Source organism: Mytilus edulis, chromosome 1 (assembly GCF_963676685.1).
Source record: "Mytilus edulis chromosome 1, xbMytEdul2.2, whole genome shotgun sequence".
Taxonomy (NCBI): domain Eukaryota; kingdom Metazoa; phylum Mollusca; class Bivalvia; order Mytilida; family Mytilidae; genus Mytilus; species Mytilus edulis.
Window position 1 is genome coordinate 69,639,215 of NC_092344.1, and position 18,905 is coordinate 69,658,119.

At 32.6% G+C, this 18,905-nt stretch overlaps 1 protein-coding gene across 2 annotated transcripts in view; it reads right to left on the bottom strand.

The window, feature by feature from the left end:
- LOC139488205 (uncharacterized) overlaps positions 1-12,971 on the bottom strand; it is a 105,332-nt gene extending 92,361 nt beyond the window's left edge. Inside the window, exons 1-2 of one of the 2 annotated variants that reach the window (XM_071273665.1) lie at positions 12,341-12,971; positions 5,156-5,284 (exon numbers count right to left, since the gene is read on the bottom strand). In XM_071273665.1, coding sequence (XP_071129766.1) covers positions 5,156-5,284; positions 12,341-12,451 — 240 coding nt within the window. In that variant the 5' untranslated portion in view covers positions 12,452-12,971. The remainder of the gene's footprint in view (positions 1-5,155; positions 5,285-12,340) is intronic. The other variant, XM_071273675.1, reaches the window with a different exon arrangement.
- Between the last annotated feature and the right edge of the window lie 5,934 nt (positions 12,972-18,905).

The following is an 18,905-nucleotide window of genomic DNA, read 5'->3' on the forward strand; positions in this document are numbered from 1 at the left end:
TGTACCACCATATTCCACCAAACTTTTCCATTTCCAATCCTGGGATTTCATTAGGATACAATAGTTACAACAAGGATGTATAATTAGTGGGAAATACATAAAAATCTATCTTAATTCAATACATGGTGTTTATATGACTGGTTGGAAAACAAGACTACAATTAACACATTGATTTTCCACATTTAACCCTACTAAAGAAAATCAACAATTGCCAAGGGTTAATTTGATTCAAGATATTTTTTGGTGCATGCCAACAGCTACATAGAACTAAGAGTGTTTATATTGATCCATTAGACAATTTAACATGTTAGAAACAGTCCTTTACCCAGAAACAAGAAGCTATTAGTACAAATGTATGTATAAAAGGAGCTGCTGTTTCATATATTGAAGTATCAATGCATCTCAAGTCTTTCTATCTTTATTAATTTATATTTTAGGGACTTTAATGCAACTCTAAGTGACCTGAAACTGGAACAGTTTGTGCACACATAAATGCATTACGGTTACCAATTTGATTTTTCAGTTTTTGTTAAAAAGCTCAATTATATCAAAAGAAGGACCCATCATAACACAGATTTAATAAATCTAACATTACTTTGGATATATTGGTCATTATTTATAATTATGCCATATAAAGTATCCTGGATTTTGATGGGTTAGTGTACAATTCATGTAACACCTTCTTTGATCAAATGAATTCATTGATATTTGACCACTGCCAGGGTATGTTCACAAATGATGATCTCTTTTTCACTCTCTATAATTGTTTTTTGGCAAACTTCCAAGGGACTCTTGAATTATTCACAAATATTAAATGGGGCTGGTTTTTTTTATGTCTACAAAGCTAGATAATAAGGATATTTGTGAAATATACAAAGTCTTCAGAAATTTGGAGTCTAGCAGGCGAAATGTTCAGGAAATTCTACTACATGTACCTTCGGACTGGTTTTTTATGCATAACAGCCCCACCTCCAGTGTTTCAGAAGATGCCTGTCTCAAGTGGATCTATAACTTATCATTTCTTTTCAATTACCACATCTTTTTTCCTTGTTATCCTGTTATGATATTAGCTGACCTTGACAATTGACCGATAACCTTATAATTAAACAGGGTTTTAGCTCACCCTATGGCCAAGTATCAGAAATTGATTTTGCCTGCAAGGACCTCTTTACCTTGAAATGTAATTGGAGTTGAGCTCTCTCTCAATAGCTCAATATTTACTGGATATTTTGCCATTTCCTCATATATCATAATCAGATCTTTGACACTTCACCTTGGAATTTAATAAAACAAGGTTTCAAGAATTCCCATGGCCATGCAAAAACACAAAGTTTTATGAAGGTCGTTTGAAAGACTAACCATAAAAATGCCTTCAAAAAAGTAATACCTATTTGAATTGACTAAAATATATGATACATGTACTTGATCCAATCAAAGAGTTTGGATGTATGAAGTTCAAGATTTTAGTATTAAGGAGCAAGTTCAAGATTGCTTTTAATAATATTACAAGGACAGATGACTATTTACATTTGTTTTACTTTCTCTGAAGACACAATTTCAGTTCTGGTTTTTAGATTCATCCTAACAGTATTAACTCTGTATCAAAATAGGATTGCATTGTTTCTCTGTATTGCAAGCATTGACATCTTTTTAATCAAAACCTATGACACAGAAAATCTTTCTTTTTCAACATGAACAATATTACAGATTCTATTTCATTTCTTACAATCCCTGTCAGCTTGTTTAAAATCTCAAGGATGAATAAGTTTGAATCCTGATCTATTAGGAATAATATGTTAAAATCAAACGAAGCATGCCAAGTGATAGATATTTTGTCTCTAGTAGTATTAACCGCCAGTAACATCAATATCATTCCAACAATACATGACGTCAATTCTTATTTTTTTTCCTTCTAAAAACAGGTAGCTCTGTAGAGATTATGGCAATCAGTTGTTCAGTCTATAAACAGACACCAAGGTATTATCATATAACCACTGGGAAAAAGAAGTTATCATCTATTAAAGACGTTTGGAATAATTGTCTGAAAATGATATTGCAATGTGATTTTCATTTACATTGCTTCAATATTTGCACTAATATTACAATGTGATTTTCATTTTACATTGATACATTATTTTCAGTGACTACTAAGGGACAAAAACATGTTGTAAAAAAAATTCACAGGCTCAACAAAAATTCAAAAATATTGTCAGAATATCAGATTTTTTTGGGGGATTGTTAGTATTTTCACCATTAGGTGCTCTCATCAATGTTTGTTCAGGAGTTGTACTATACCCCCACATCTTATTACCGTGGATTTATTTTATTTTCATGGGTACCAATTTTCGTGATTCTGCCAAGTCTGCATATAATTAAGGCTATAGAAATTTTATATTTGTTGAATATTAAATTTTGTGGTTTTCAAGTACCCACGAAATCAACGAAAAATTGGTATCCAACTAATAATAATGAATTCAGAGTACATGATCTTGATTGTAATTGATAATTCCTTTAATGACTATACAAGTATCCCATAACACCTGATAAATGTTTCCCATTTCCATTCTCAATTTTATAATTTAAAACTAAAACAATAGCAAAATTTTCAGTACATGGTTTCATAGCTGATAAGATCAGTTTGAACTTTACTATTAGAAATAACATAATGATTGCTACATAACCTACTTGTTTCTATACTAGTAAACATAGCCATAAAGTTCCTTCTTGCTTGAACAAATATTTCATAATCTTATTTTGTTTAGAAGCAATAATCATAAAATAATATAAGGATTTATAGTTGATTACGCAAGAAGTTATGTAAAGAACTTATGTTCTTATAATCCTATCCAAAGACTAAAGGTTAACTAGAAGTTTTCTGGTTTCTATATGTCCCATAAGCAGCTGTAATCAATACCACATTCTCCTCAGGCATATCAACAAATGTATACTAACTTATATATTATCATGGCATAGAAGCATGTGTAAAATTGGAGCAAATCCATTTAAAATACAACTCAAAGCAAACAGTTCAATACTATATAATATGGTTGTAATTACAAATGCTTTAAATATTTATGCAGCAAACTTAAAGTAAAAAAAAACATTTCAGGTAATTTGAGAAATTATAGAACTAATCAATAATTAACTGAGTTCCTAATCTCATAAATTTAAACAAGTTATTATTCTATATATAAGGGTCACAAAAAATGAATAAAATTTTTTAGTCGCTGTACTGATGAAGAAGAATTTTTGCTTTCTAAAATATCAATTGATTTTGGTGTTTATTTTACGTATCAAGGACAAGGATTTGTATAGTCTAACTATATAAATCCCTGTACATAATGTAGGTTCAACTAGACCTTTTCCAGAGTTCTATGTCATTAGAACTTAAGTAGTCTTCTCCTTTACTGGTTGGTCATGAAAATAATTTCAATTTTGACTTGATATTTTTTTTAATGGAATGTGCATACTGTGGATTATGGAGTTATTCCCCCTTTTCAGAATTTGACAATATATAATTGTAGAATTTATGGGTCATTTTTAATATAACTTAATGTTATGAACAAAATGTCAAAAATAAAAATATGTATGCTCTCCACTCAAAAATCACCTTTTGCATGATTCTGAAGTGAAGTGGTACTTGATTTTTATATAATTACGAAACATAAGATAGTGACTGTCTCCTATCAAATACAATGGTCACAATCATTTGAGTATTCAAATACTTAAAAGCCCATTTCATTTTAACGTTTGAAGTTTAGCTTACTTCATATGTGACATTCCCAATAATTAATTGAGTCTGAGAACTGATGCAAATTTCACAATTTGATCAAGAAATAATAAAACAGTATTGAAGTCCTTTTGTCACCAATAAGGAAGTTGACAGTCTAAAACAATAGTATTTCATTTATTAATGACTCTGAACAAGTAAAGAGGAAGGAAGCCTTCAATAGCAGTACTGTGTAGATATAGTGCAAAATAATTCTATGGTACTTCAAAAATTAAAAATGTAAGAAACACTTGTAACGTTTTAGGAAAAATTGATTTTATAACCCCAAAAATATTACGCAAAAAAGTCAATTTCATAACATTCTAAATTTGAAACTTTCAGATTTAAAATTTAATTCAAGATGAACCATTATATCAAATGTGCAGATTTTATGACAAACAGTAACCATGCAATGAGAAATAGTGTTATATAACAAATTGTATGAAATATGCTGATCACATAAAGAAAATTATTGTTATATAACAAATTGTATGAAATATGCTGATCTCAACAATTAATTGATTTGTTATACTATAACCATTTTATGCAAAATCAAGGACTTTCAATATTATCAATTTTAAGCCAATAACAGTCTGTTAAATGTGTGAGGGAAATCAAAAGCAACTATAAAATTGCTTTCCTGAAGAAGAAAATATTGGAAATGTCTGGTGGCCATTTACAAATGATACCTGGGAATCAATTATCAATTACATTTCTAATCCATTTTTTATTTTACTGGGTTTCCTAGCCAGTCTTTAAGTTACTTCCATTTTCCATAAAATGTCTGCGAGCACTAATTCTTCCCCGGATTCTGTCAGACTGTAATCTGTCTTGGCAGGAAACAAAAGAACTGATAAAACATTGGTCATCACCGACAGCATAATGGAATTTTAGACAATCTACTTGTGACTTGTCACACACATATCTTTCCCCTTGGACATTACAGTGTTGACAACTTCTCAAATGTATTCTCAATCCAGACATGCTAAATTTTCCACTAGTGTAAATGCATTACCAGAATCAGAAGTCCTCAAGGATGAAATATTCTCTCTAAAGATTTAGACATTTATTAAGATTTGAAGGGCTGATATCATAAAAATATTTTTTATTGTCCATTATTGAACTATTAGTATGTTTAGAAGAACAATATATAAATAACGCAGGAACAGTTTACACATCAATATGATGTTTTGATATATATATAATTTTTCTCAAAATTGATGTAATGTGACCGTTGATGAATCCCATTTTTTTCAGGATAGTTTGAGATTTCTTAAGACATTTGAAGGTATTTCAGGCAGTTGGTGTGCAAGTCCTCCAAAAAGCTGTCAGATGTGAGAGCAATATGGAACTTATTTCACGAGTAACACAGAATTGAACACTAACCTTTAGAGTTTCATATAACCTTATTATATTTGGGTGGCGAAGCTGCCCCAGTATTCTAGCTTCCCGATGTAGATTTTGCTGCACATATTCCTCTTTGATTTTTCTTGTATCTATTATTTTGATAGCCACCTGAAAAAGAAGTAAAATTTGAAAATTGATTCTCTGAATAAGAATAGTCGGAAATAAACATTTTATGTAAAACATAAGTGTTGTATTTAAACCGACTTCTCACGTTTCAGGAAGCATGCATTTCTAAAGAATTACCATTCTTAATAAAAAAAAGAAATTTCCTTTGCCATGTGGCTCAAATTGCTTATGGTTTGGATCCTCTTTTTATCCTCCCAGTTGTGGTCTTGATAATCATGTATGACCCTAGTGTCATCAATGAAAAATCTTGTTCACCTGACTGGTTAAAATTCTGTTTACAAGAAATAATCCACATGCCTGTCATCCACCAGCCCCACATCACCAATAAGTTGGATATGACTTTGCCTAAACGGACCAAAAATAAAAAGACCTTGGACTCTCCCTACTGTGAATTTATCAAAATACTTGTACAATGTACTAGGTTAAGTAGATTACAATCTAGTCTTTTTATTTTTTTTTGCCACAGCATTGTCAGTTTTATTAGATTTATGAGCTTGAATGTTCATTTAGTTTCTTTTACAATGTATTTTGGGTAAAGTTACGAAATATGAATTCAATATTCAACAAAAATAGTATGTAAATTTCCGAAAGACTTGAATGCAGAATAAGTTAAAACCACAAACTTGAAGACACTTTTTCTTTCTTAATCCATGACAAACACTAAAATAATTGGAACTGAATCAAGGATATTTGAAACAGTAAAACTAATGACCTGCCTTACTAATTCAGTAAATACTTTAATTGTTGTCTCGGGTGAATGAATCATTTCATTCTAATTGAAGCCCAAGTAAGCTAAACGGATTTCTTCATCTAATCATGTGACAGAATTGAAAATTTTTATTGAAATTCTATCGGTAAACAAAACCAACGCCTGTGATTGTTTTGTTAGAATTATCCTGTAAATTGATGTGGGAAACAAAGTAAACATTGTTGAGTACACAGTTCAAGATTTATTGTTATGCACATCAGACTTATATACCGAAATCATTTATGTAATTTTTATGCTAAAACGAAGGCTTTTAAGTCCAACTCACTGGGGAAAGCAAAGAGTTACTAAATGTCTATCAGTGATATTAATAAATGCTACTTGTATTGATTTAGTTAACCACAAGTTTCCATAGAAATTCAACAACTGAAATCAACCAAACATCTCAAAAGAAATAATAAAAAAATCCTTTAAAACACTTAGAAAGAGAGCAAATTGTTGTGCATACATTTGTATCACTGTTTGAGGACCCAATGTAATCAGCTCTAGTTCATAAAATAAATGTGTACTAAGATGTCAGGTACGATAGAAAATAAACCACTGTCCCATTTGGTGCATGATATGTTTTTTTTTTAAATACGATGAAGTAAATTATTCAAGACATGTTTAACAAACCTGTGTATTTCCCCGTTTTTTGGATTGACAAAAGTGAAAATTATGAAAAAGGAAATGGACCGTCGGACAACTGACTGTGCCTGACAGGCTAGTGATACTGCAAATGAACTACTTTGACCACCTGGCCACTGAGGCCACCAATCTTTGTATGAGTTTAAATTAAAGGCAAACCATCAGATGCATATATTTCAGTAAGTAAGGAACATCACTGTGTACACCAAAAACTCACAGACAAACAAAAGACCATTAGTACCGGCTGTACATGCCATTGCTGGGGTCAAATATTTCAACCCTACAGGTCATTGCAAGGAATCGTTTTAACCCAAAAATTTCTAGACTACAGGAAGATGGTGCTTTGACCAGTTACATATATACTATTTGAATTAAAGGAGATACCTCAAAAAGACAGCAAACCATACATATCTGCTTAGCTGTTTTATTCATTTTTAATTCATCACAATTTATTTCAGTACTGCGACAGGTTGCAGCTGACCTTTTACTCAGAGGCTATTTTCAATGTGATAAAAGAAGCTGACCATCATGACTATATAAACAAATAAAAACACATTTCTGGAAATGGATTTTCCTAATTCAGGAAATTATCTCAGATAGATGAGAATCTTGTTGAAAAAAACATCAATTTTACATGAGATGTCATCCAATGTTAAACATTAGACAAGTATCTGAGTCAACATCGGCAGCTGTTATATCTAAACTTTTACTCAGGGAATGACATGAAAATAGTAATAAATGTATTTGTTAGGTAGGATGATACTACAGTAGTCAGTGGCGGATCCAGAACTTTTCCTAAGGGGGGGCCCGCTCCAGTCATGCTTCAATGATTCCCTATATAATCAACCAAATTTTTCCGACAAAAGGGGGGGCCCGGGCCCCCCCCCCCCCCCCTGGATCCGCTTATTGTAGTCATCAGATAAAGATCAGTCTGTTTAAAAGATTTCTGCTAAAACAAATGCCTCTTTAGGCCAGCGCAAAAGGTTAAAGGATAAATTTTGTATATGATCTTGTTAAGGGTTGCAAGGGCTGATCCAGTGATTTTTAAAAAAGAGTGTTCCAAATATATGCGCCCATTCTGAAGTGTTAAGAAATATAAATCAAAATCAACTCCCAAAACATGTTTGGTAGTTTACAAAATAGTTTGTCATATGTGATTGTCATCTTGCCAGACTTGCCTAAGTCTATTTAATCTTTTGATGAAGTATTCTGATATATATCCGTTGAGACCATTATTTTCTGATATCTCAGGGTCAACATAAATTTTATTATCTTTCTTAGAGCTGGTGTATATTATATGGAAAACTCAATTCTACATAAGGAATTTGATCAAACATTAGTTTATCAATCATTTCAAAGTGAATTATCAAAAAAAAATAGAATAATACATGAGCAATTTTCCCACAATATAAGAATAGAAAAGAGTTGAATCAGTAGAAATATATAAGAAGATGTGGTATGAGTGCCAATGAGACAACTCTCCATCCAAGTCACAATTTATAAAAGTAAACCTTTATAGGTCAAAGTACAGTCTTCAACACTGAGCCTTAGCTCACACCACACAGCAAGCTGCAATTCTTTGTACAGTGTATACATATTAAGTCTTCCCTTTTGCATCAGAACAAGCTCTAACATAGAGGTTTATTTGACAACTATTTTATTAGTCACGACTTTTTCATCAGCACAAGCTCTAACATAGAAGTTTATCTCACAACTAAGTCACGACTTAGTAATTTACAATAATCCCTTTACTTTTCAAACCCCCCTAGGGTGGATTCTCCCACCTTATTCAGGATTTCCATAGTAATGGATTAAATTATCATGTTTATGTGTTGACCATTTATATATTATATATTTTATTTATACGACTATGATTTTTTCTTTCCTCAGGGTTCCTGAATTATGTATGAAATGGGACAGGCTAATTACGTACACTATAAATCTATAGGGTATGCTACACATGGGAATCAAAGGATTAGTTTTTGCCTTTCAAAGACAGACAATCTAGCCTATATATAAAATCCACATTATTGTTCAATTATCATTATAAAACAAATAAAAAATTATGTGTGATAGTTTTCATACTCTATCACAAAATCAATCTTCTTGATTCTTTTAAAATCATTTTCATATTTAAGTGTTGTTTTTTAGATTAATCACATTATTACTTTTTATAAGAACAAAACATACATTTGTGTAGGACTTATAAGTATCATAAAAAGATAATATTTATTCATGATTTTGTGCACAAAAATTTGGTAGGACACAGGGGGAAAGAGCCAACCTTCTCACAAATGTTTCTAACCAATAGCTAAAGGAAAATTCAAACTAAATTTTCCACTGTCATCTTTTCTTTAATATATTTCAACAAATTCAACTTACAGCATACAACTAATTTGAAATAAAATTTAAACTTGATATGTTTTTAAATGATTTACTCAAGGTCAAGGTCACAATCGTTTTATTCGACTGTTAAATAGTTTAAATTATAGCTTCACTTTGTGTTTTTATTGATTACTTCTGATTTCTAATTAAATGTGTTGTCATTCATCTGTGTTAATAAATGAATTAGAAATAGTCTGGTTCAAACACTTGCAGCAAATCAATGGGATGCAATGTGTTTTATTTGTTCAATTCTAAATTGATGTTTTGAGTAAATTGTCTTCTAATTAATGGGGATAATAAATTTAATTGAAGTTGATAAGATACAATGAAAAATATTGTTTCTAGAGAGAATGCCTACAGTTCTCTAAAAGAGGAGATATAAAAGCTGAGATTCTCTATTACAAAGTGTGGACACAGTACAATGCCCCACTGTGTCAACTGTAAACTGCAGACTTGAAATATATATCCAAACTAATAGTCAATGTTTTAGACTATGGTAGTTGTATATTATCAGACTTTTATCAGCTAGCTATCTAATCATAAATATGTTTAACTATTAAACTATATATTGTTAGTCAAATGCGTTTTGTTTAATATACTTTTTCACTTTTTTGGTCTTTTGGAAAATGTTGTTTGTGCTGTTTTTAGACCCTTTAACAACGAAATTTGTTTTACATGCACACGTATAAAAATTTCAGTTTTTATCCAACGCAATCATAGGTTTGAACGTAGTTTTCAATTTAGACTCGTTAATATTTTTTCGTTTGGGCTTGTATCATATTTTCCCTCCAGTTTATATGATCCATTCATCCTATATTGACTCTTAAAATTCAAGAGTCTATCTAAAAATGAAGGTACTTTTTCTAAAAATGAGGGTACTTTTTATTTGGCCTTCCAAATACCGTTTCGATCCCTAACATCACTGAAGAGACATTTATTGTCGAAATCCAGATCTGGTGTACTAAAAAAATATTGACACCGTATGTTTGTGGCATAACATCGTGGCCACAAGTAAATTTTTTTCTGTTTAGTAGTTAATTTATGTTAAGATCCATTTTGTTACATCTTGTGATTTATTTTATTTGGCAATCACCAATGGCAGTCAGCAGGGTTAAAGAACATCAGTTGTTCGACCTGTTAGTCAAATGTGTTTTGTTTAAAAATACTTTTTCACTTTTTTTGGTCTTTTGGAAAATGTTGTTTGTGCTGTTTTTAGACCCTTCTACAACGAAATTTGTTTTACATGCACATGTATAAAAATTGGGGTTTTTATCCAACGCAATCATAGGTTTGAACGTAGTTTTCAATTTAGACTCGTTTATACATGTATATATATATATATAAGTACGCTGAGCCAGTGACAACTCTACAACAGATTTATCCATCGGATCACCAGCAGTGATGGTGATACATAGCTGTGTACATTATGTATATACAACTCGTCTAAACATCAACCCAACAATGTTAGATCTGTAAATTTGCTTTCCCAAATTTTTTGTTCTTCCCTCCCCGGGATTCGAACCCATGCTACTGAGATATCGTGACACCAAATCACCTGAACTGTAGCTGTCCCGCTAGACCACACGACCACCTGGGCTTCATAAAAATGAAGCTTTCGGTGGCCGGGTGTTACCTTTCCACGTCAGTTTTATTCTAGCGTTGTACTACAGTACATGATATATAAGGCATTGAGATGTTATTTTTTACAGATCAGCTAAATATATGACCCAATTTTACTGTTTGAATGTGCCCATACAATGTTATTTTTACAATTTTTAAACAGAAAGCAGGACTTTTGTGTTTTATAGGACTGCAACTGAAAATCTCTGGCCAAAACAAACAATTTTTTCAAAACATCTGCAAACCTATTACATGAAGCCAATGGATATATAATTTCAATTGTGCAGAAATGCCGATTCATCCATAAATTTACTTCGTCAGGTTTATTATAAACCTTTACCACCAGAAAATAAAATGAGATGAGAAGATACCAAAGTGTCAATAAAAAAATAGTCGAAGAAAAACAGAACACACTATAGGAATTGTAAAATGAAGAACAAAGACAAGCAAATGACATTATTACACAGAAAAATAAAAGATTAAAATAACAAAAACCAACAAAACACTGAGGGCTCTGGAAGGGTCAGAAGGTTTTCTTCACTAGAAAATAACTAGAAAACTGTCCCAAAACATGTTTAAGTTACCCTGCCACATTTTGAATGTTCCTGGCAATGATAACACTACTTTTTTTATATTACAAGTCCAATGATGACTAGTAAAAATGTCACAATTTGTTCAGTTATTTTTTTTTAAATTTCAATGCACAGAAAACTTTCTTTTTCCACAAAGAATGTTTGTCTAAAGTTTAAACCATTTGTACTTCCCCATCGGGACAATGTAGGATATAAAGAAGTTTAACTATGTCTGACAAAAAAAAATGCCTGCTTACTTCAAGCACTGAAATAGCACATTTATTAAAAAAAAATGCCTAAGATAATAATATATATTTGGTTCAGAATCATGCCAATCATAGAATACATGTAGCATGAAATAATAAAGACATTTTATTTGCCTTTCCATGAAAAGGCTAAAATAAATAGAAAAACAGTAAAGATGGTACTTAATTTGCAGGTTGCATAGAGGGCAACAATTCATAAACCATTATTCCTTTAATATTTTTCAGGTTTATACACTTTGGTAGTACAGTAAGTACTGCTATAAAGTTATGCCCATTTTAGACATTTTATTCCCACATTAATTTTCCATCCAAAAATAATTTCAAAAACATTGCTGAAGTTACATGTTGTAATAACCAAGAAGTTCCTAAAATTCTTAAGATGTGAAATACAAATTAAAATGATTACTATTTAAAGTTTGCTTTTTATCTTGCAACATTTTCTTTAAAAAAAAACACTGACTTATATACAAACAGTGTAGAAATACAATCAATATGGGAGATAACTCAAAATGGGAGACAACTCTTGTGAAAGATGTGAAAACAGAAGACCAAATTTTTCTAAAGATATAATTTGTGTGGAACTTTTTACTTTTAAATGGTACTGTCAGCTTTAGGTGCCGAAAATATAGTTAATATCAAAGACATTTCTTTTATTACTGGAATTCAAAAATACCTCGAACAGTGATAAATAAATCTATTAAAAATATATTTAAGATACCCTACGAATACCTTTCCGTTTCTTGTTCACTTGCATAGAAAAAAGTTACAAGCGCGGTATGTTTAAATATACGGCACCCCTCACCTTACAACCTGTCACGCCATGTGTGGCTAGTTCCACCTTGCCAAAAGTGCCTTTCCCAAGTGTTTTCCCGTCCATGACATAGCGGCCGATGCATTGAATTTTCTTTCCCATTTCTCATTAATAAATATTTAAATTCCATTTCTTCAAGTATATCTCCATCTCCTTTAAAATAGTCAGAATAAAATGCCATGTAGCTCATGTAACGGCATTTTGTTCAAGGAGTTGCTTGTTGACAGATTCACGAACCGTTCGGATGCACCGGAACCTGTTTTGAAGAATACACAAATACTAAAAGACAGATTTCACTTTGTATTTATATAGCAAAGAAAAAATCCATCACACGATTAAACAAATATATACTTGGAACCTCATTCTACAATTATTCCGATGGTCAAAACAGTTGACGATCTGTTGATATCTTCACGTGTTGTTCACTTGTTTATTCTTATAAACGGATTAATTATTGATCGCAGTATGTTCTTGGATCGATCAACAGCACAAAATTCCAATATCCTCAAGAATTTCAGAATACTCTTGTTAATTTTGTATTTACGATAAAGACCACAAGTAGTCAGTACTTTGTAACACCCTAAAGCTTCCTGCGTCAACCATTTTGCATCCCAAGAATAACGATGTCATGTGACTCTATAATTCATGAAAATTTCATTCCAAAACATTGGATATGATAATTGCAAGACTGATGAAGCATAACCATGACAACGTACTATCAATATAGTAATTGTTCGATTTTCTGAAGCCTTTTATAGATATTAATGCTATTCACCTGTTAAGCAGACGATCTAAAAGTGATGCTGACCAAAGAGAGACTACTTTATACGGAATGTTGGAATTCCTGATGGATCCAACTTGGAATTGGTAATGGAGAAGTCTGTTATCGTACCGTATTGTCAAATGAAGACTGACTTTCATGCAATAGAGGCACTAACGCAGACATGCAAAACATGTCTTAATCTATAGTGACTAGACTTTATTTTTGAGAATTTTCCTTTTACTTATTTTAGGTTACTTTTATGTATTCATTGGAAAGGCATTAACCTTTCACTTGCAACAGCAGAACATGATTTTCCTGTTTAAATTACCACAGCATCAACCTATGCTCGATCCACTGATCCATCAACTGAGCCTAATAGTAATGTCGAACAATAGTGTACTCAGTCTACTAGTCTAGCGCAGCTATATCTATACTTTAAGAGGTAAAACTAAGTGCAGCTCCCCACATGCATCATAGTGTAAAGAAAATTATTTTCAAAAAACGCAACTTCAAAAAATACATATTTTTCAAAACGTTTTAACACTTTTAAGAAATGCGACCACTGAATACGACAAATGTACTTAAAAACTTATCAAGATAAAAACGAAGCAATAAAAGAGGGTAACTATGTGATGGGGTACTTCATTTTTGTATTCCTTATCTTCAACAATAATAGCTTTTCTGTAAGTACTTGTTAACTTGCTGTATACTGGATTTTGTTCTTTTTTGTAATCAGTATATACTTCAACACAATTCTTTAATTTTTGTATATATTCTTTATATCTTAACACCCCATTATTCCGCCCTATTCTTTTATTTTTGTTTTGCCTATGTTTCTCTATTTCATTTTTGTTGCCCATTATTTTATTTTCTGTAAACCACTGGCACATCCACATCCCTCAAGCCACACCCTAATGATGATAATGGTGGTGTTTAACGACCTTGACTGGCTATACAGCACTCGCTCGGGCGATTGTGGAGCATTAAATATTTTGTGCAGTTGGTCAGGAACAGGTGGAAGGCGCCATTTTGGAAGGCGCCGTTTTGGTAGGCGGCCGTCTTGGTTTATGTGATTTGTTTTGGTTTGTCTTTTTACTATTTTGATGTTTCTTTTCCATATGGACTCCACAACGGCTGCTTTCTGTGTCAGGTTGATCAGCTGAGCAGCACACTAATCACGGGGATGATCATGTGTTGTTGGTATAGATGAATCATTGACTCTGTAGTAGATGGCTGCAAATTGCACTAAAACTACGATACACATAGCCCTCGGATGTCTGGGCACTGAGAACATGACACTCACCCTTCCACAATGGGTTTCAGGGTGTCGCTGATGCGGATCTACTGTCAGGGGGACTCATAAACTAGTTTGTTGTTGAACCATTTGAGCAGCGTAACATGTTGCAGACAACGGATAATCAGGAGCTGATCCAGCACGTCCTTTCAGTTGTAAGGACTGAGACGTGCATGACTGTAATATGGATTGGATGAATGGTAATGAACACCCTCATGATACTGGCTCGTGCATGCAAATTGACGCCGCTTTTAACAAAATGAGAATATACAGAGAGAAAATCAACAGAAAATTTAACTTGTCTTCGATTATCTTTTACATATTAAACGGCTTGCATTTAAATTATACTGCTGATATAAAACTTCCTTAATCAAAAGGGAATGCAACCGCTTAGGTCTGGACGGTGCGATATCATAGTATACGTTTGTGCGAATTTGTCCTACGCGATAGAGAAATATCCATGTTTAATTTCCTGCTCAAATGTTATTATGATTTTAAGCGAAAAATTGTTTTACATTTTTTTCATTTCGGAGCCCACTATATATATATATATATATAGCAAACTATGTGGAATAGGTTTTGCTTATTGTTGAAGGTAGTTTGGTGACCTACAGTTGTTACCTTGTATGTCATTTGGTCTCTGGTGGAGAGTTATCTCGTTGGCAATTATACCACATCTTCTTATTTTTGTGAATAATCAAGTTATCATTATCATAAATTCCAGTCATACATGTAGATTAAAAAAATCCACACATCAAGTGATCAATAATAAAGTGATTGTTAGTTGGTATAGACGACCCTGTTATATACTTTACATATACGTGACGGTTGTTTAATGAACCATATCAAAGTGATAGTCATCTCTTCGCAAATTTAACTGACACCATCACGAGTTGGTTGACCATTTGGAATCTTCATGAATACGTTCCAATTGTTGTAATTCAGTGACAATCCCGCCCCCTTTCCCCGAATGTGACCTGCGGAATTAGATTTATTACTGTACAAAAATGAGCAACACGACCGGTGTCACATGTGGAGCATTGTCTGCTTACTCTTTCGGATCACCTGAGATAACCCCCAGTTTCTGGTTGGGTTCGTGTAAATCAGTCTTTAGTTTTATATGTTTTGTTTTGTGCACTGTTCTTTGTCTGTTTGTTTGTTGCTGATTAGCCATGGCGTTGTTTAATAGTTTATTTTTGTCCTATGCGTTTGAATGTCCCTTTGGTATCTTTCGCCTATCCTACGTGACGAAAGCATGAAAAGAGTGGGATTCTAATATGAATGAACGTGTAAATAACACCGTTGAAACTATTTTGTAACAAATAATATAAGTTGAAGCCGGCTGTCTGTAATCTGCTTCAATTTGGAACTTGGTCATCTTGATTTTGCCATAAGATGTGTTATTTCTGTATACGTCATCATCATCAACAACTAACACCATTAACAATCGGGATGCAGAACACCAAGAAAGGACATTTTGGTATAAATTGCATGTTTTTGCTAATATTGTTTCCTGCGTATATAGTTATTTAAACTGTTTACAGTCAGATCTATATTTTCTATAATTTTGAATTAAATTGATTGAAGTTATCAACACAACTCTTAAGTCTAGGTTTATAGTAGTAAATCGTCCTTAAAATGACTTTAAAAGAATATCTTTTTTCTATAGATCTACTTGATTTTGTAATGATGACGACCTTGTTTTTAGCAGCTGGTAGGTTCTGGCGTCAGTCATTTATCAGGGTCACAAATGCATCATTTAACCGTAGTCTGGTAGGTATTGTTCCTTTACTTGATTACAAATACATTTTTGGAATTTTTGGGTAAAACATCTGGTTAATTCTAGTAGACTCCAAGGGTTTGATAAGGGGATAGTCCAATGCCTTGTGTAGGAAAAACAACTGAACTAGTATATATTTGTTTAGGGGCCATCTGAAGGACGCCTTCGGGTGCGGGAATTTTTCGCTACATTGAAGACCTGTTGGTGACCTTCTGCTGTTGTTTTTTTCTATGGTCGGGTTGTTGTCTCTTTAGCACATTTCCCATTTCCATTCTCAATTTTATATCCTTCTTAAAGACATCTTGCTACAACTCCTTTAATGGGTCCTTTGGTACCATGTTCACGATAAAATGTCTGTTCCATTCCCTCATGAAAAAGTTGGACATCGATCCTTCATCCCGGTTATTGTTAATCTCCTCCCATCTTGAATATGCATGAAATACTTGTCACTGGGCGATAGGCAATCAAAAGCAGTCAATCAATCAATCTATATTGAAGTCGGGACTTTAATCATTAATATTTCCAGGATGATCACATTGGGTAAGAGATGAAGACCTTTATATGAAACGACAATCATAATGCACTGTAACTATTACGAACAGAATTAGTAGTTTTGCAAGTTATATGAGCTTTTGAAGTTATTTTGGAATATATGTAGTAAATTAAACATTTTTTGTTCCCTCAACACTTGCACGTGACTGACGGGGAGTTAGCATAAATGGGACTCTTTTAGATTCATTGATGTCTGGTACAAAGTTATACATTAATGATATTTTCTCGTCCAAACATGGATGTTCTCGTCTAGAATATGGAAGTTGTCTTTGACACTAGGTGATAAACAGCCATCAATTAATCAAAGTGTGTTTTCAAATCTCGATCATAAGAGCATGAAAATGAGGTAGAGTTAAGGTCATAAGCTATACGGTCTCTTATTTATAAATCAGAAAGTTCAGTTTGGTTTCATAAAGACAACATGATATACTGTTAATTATTGAATACCTTCGCCAAAAAGAAGAGGTTAAAAAAGACTAAAAAGACTTTGTGGTCTGATCTTCATCGCAACCAAAACATAGGCTTTACGGCGTATCGCTTATCAGCATTGTAGTTCAGTGTCGCTGTGACACTCAATACTAAACGATTTTTTGTATGTGTTTATCTATTTAAGAAGGTGTGTTGGGTGATGGTCAGTTTTTGGGTCCTGATTACTGTTGCCTGTCACATATATATCAAACCATAGATGAAAAACTCGTTGAATATGTAACAAATAATTCCTTCCTATTAAAAATTGTGATGCTGATGGTGTATTGTTTAATGTCTGTCCAGTTGCAAATATCATGCATATCAAGAAGAGAGCATGGTTGTGATATGTAATATGAAGCTTGCTTTTTACTACACAGACGATCGAGCCATTATCTTAACGTGATAATTTACAAGGTAGCATTACGCAGGAAAATTAGTCATCCTACACGGTCACATTATTCTGACTCCAAGTCGACCAGTCTATTTCGTGCTATAAGTAGCGGAAAGGCAACAAATGCTATTTTTTAAGTATTTGGTTTAACCTGGGCGACCATAACACCCTACAACCCACCCACTCCAGAATATTTGTTTACAAGAGATACCCTGATGGCATTATGATTAAAACATTAAATATAGGTATATAATGTTAAAGTCTTTTTTTTTATTATTAAACAAATACCAAAAATCAAGGATATCAGTATATGAAACAAATGGTCGGTGAATTGCAACGCTTCTGATTAAGTTTCGTAAACCTCTGTTGAACTTATAGATACGAAATGTATATAGATATAGGAAGATGTGGTATGAGTGCCAATGCCGAGACAACTCTCCATCCAAATAACAATTTATAAAAGTGAACCATTATAGGTCAGTATACTGCGTCATATCTTGAAAAAATAACAATATATTATATATATATATCTTGGCAAATTTACTGCAAGGCTAAGGCAACACCTACGACAACACTGCTCAACCAAGTGGGAAATTCAATATTTGTATGATTTTGGGGTCAGACAGGAAATAACATATATGCCCATAAGGTTTTCTTACTTTTATTCTTTTATTTAGAAATCGGCTTTTCATTAGATGAAAGTGAGTTTCGTCGCCCGTCGTGATCGAGGTGTCAAATGGTACATTGTTAAAGAAACACGACCTTTGTTATAACTGTAGGTAAACATATTATTTTCGGTTTTCTCTTTGATATTCGACTTCTTACATTTATTTCCATCAAAACGGATGTTAGGATAATCCTTAAAGGAACAGTCGTTTAAAAAATCCCACTTGAAGGGTTCTTCCATGTGTAACCGTCTTAAGAAATTATGTCAACCGTTAAATTTTCTGATTTCTTTTAACCCAATGACCGTCTTTTCCTTTTTCTCCATGAAACCTGTTAGATATACCATTTAAACCCAAGTTCAAACCATTTTACTTTCATACTATTTGAACAGAATTCGTCTATAGGTAAACCATTTCTGCTTTCAAAGTCGTATTTCGGTTAACGATACAAGTTCTAATATGTCTACATAACCTCATATCAGTTTACTTTGATTGCTCAAAGTAATTAAGCAAGTGTGTATGCTGAAAAACATTGCCAATATGTTCTGAAAATGTTAAAAAAAACCAACATGTTGTATGTTATTGTTATATCTTTATACTATGTCATTGATACCACATAATTACTTCGTCATGTTTATATAAT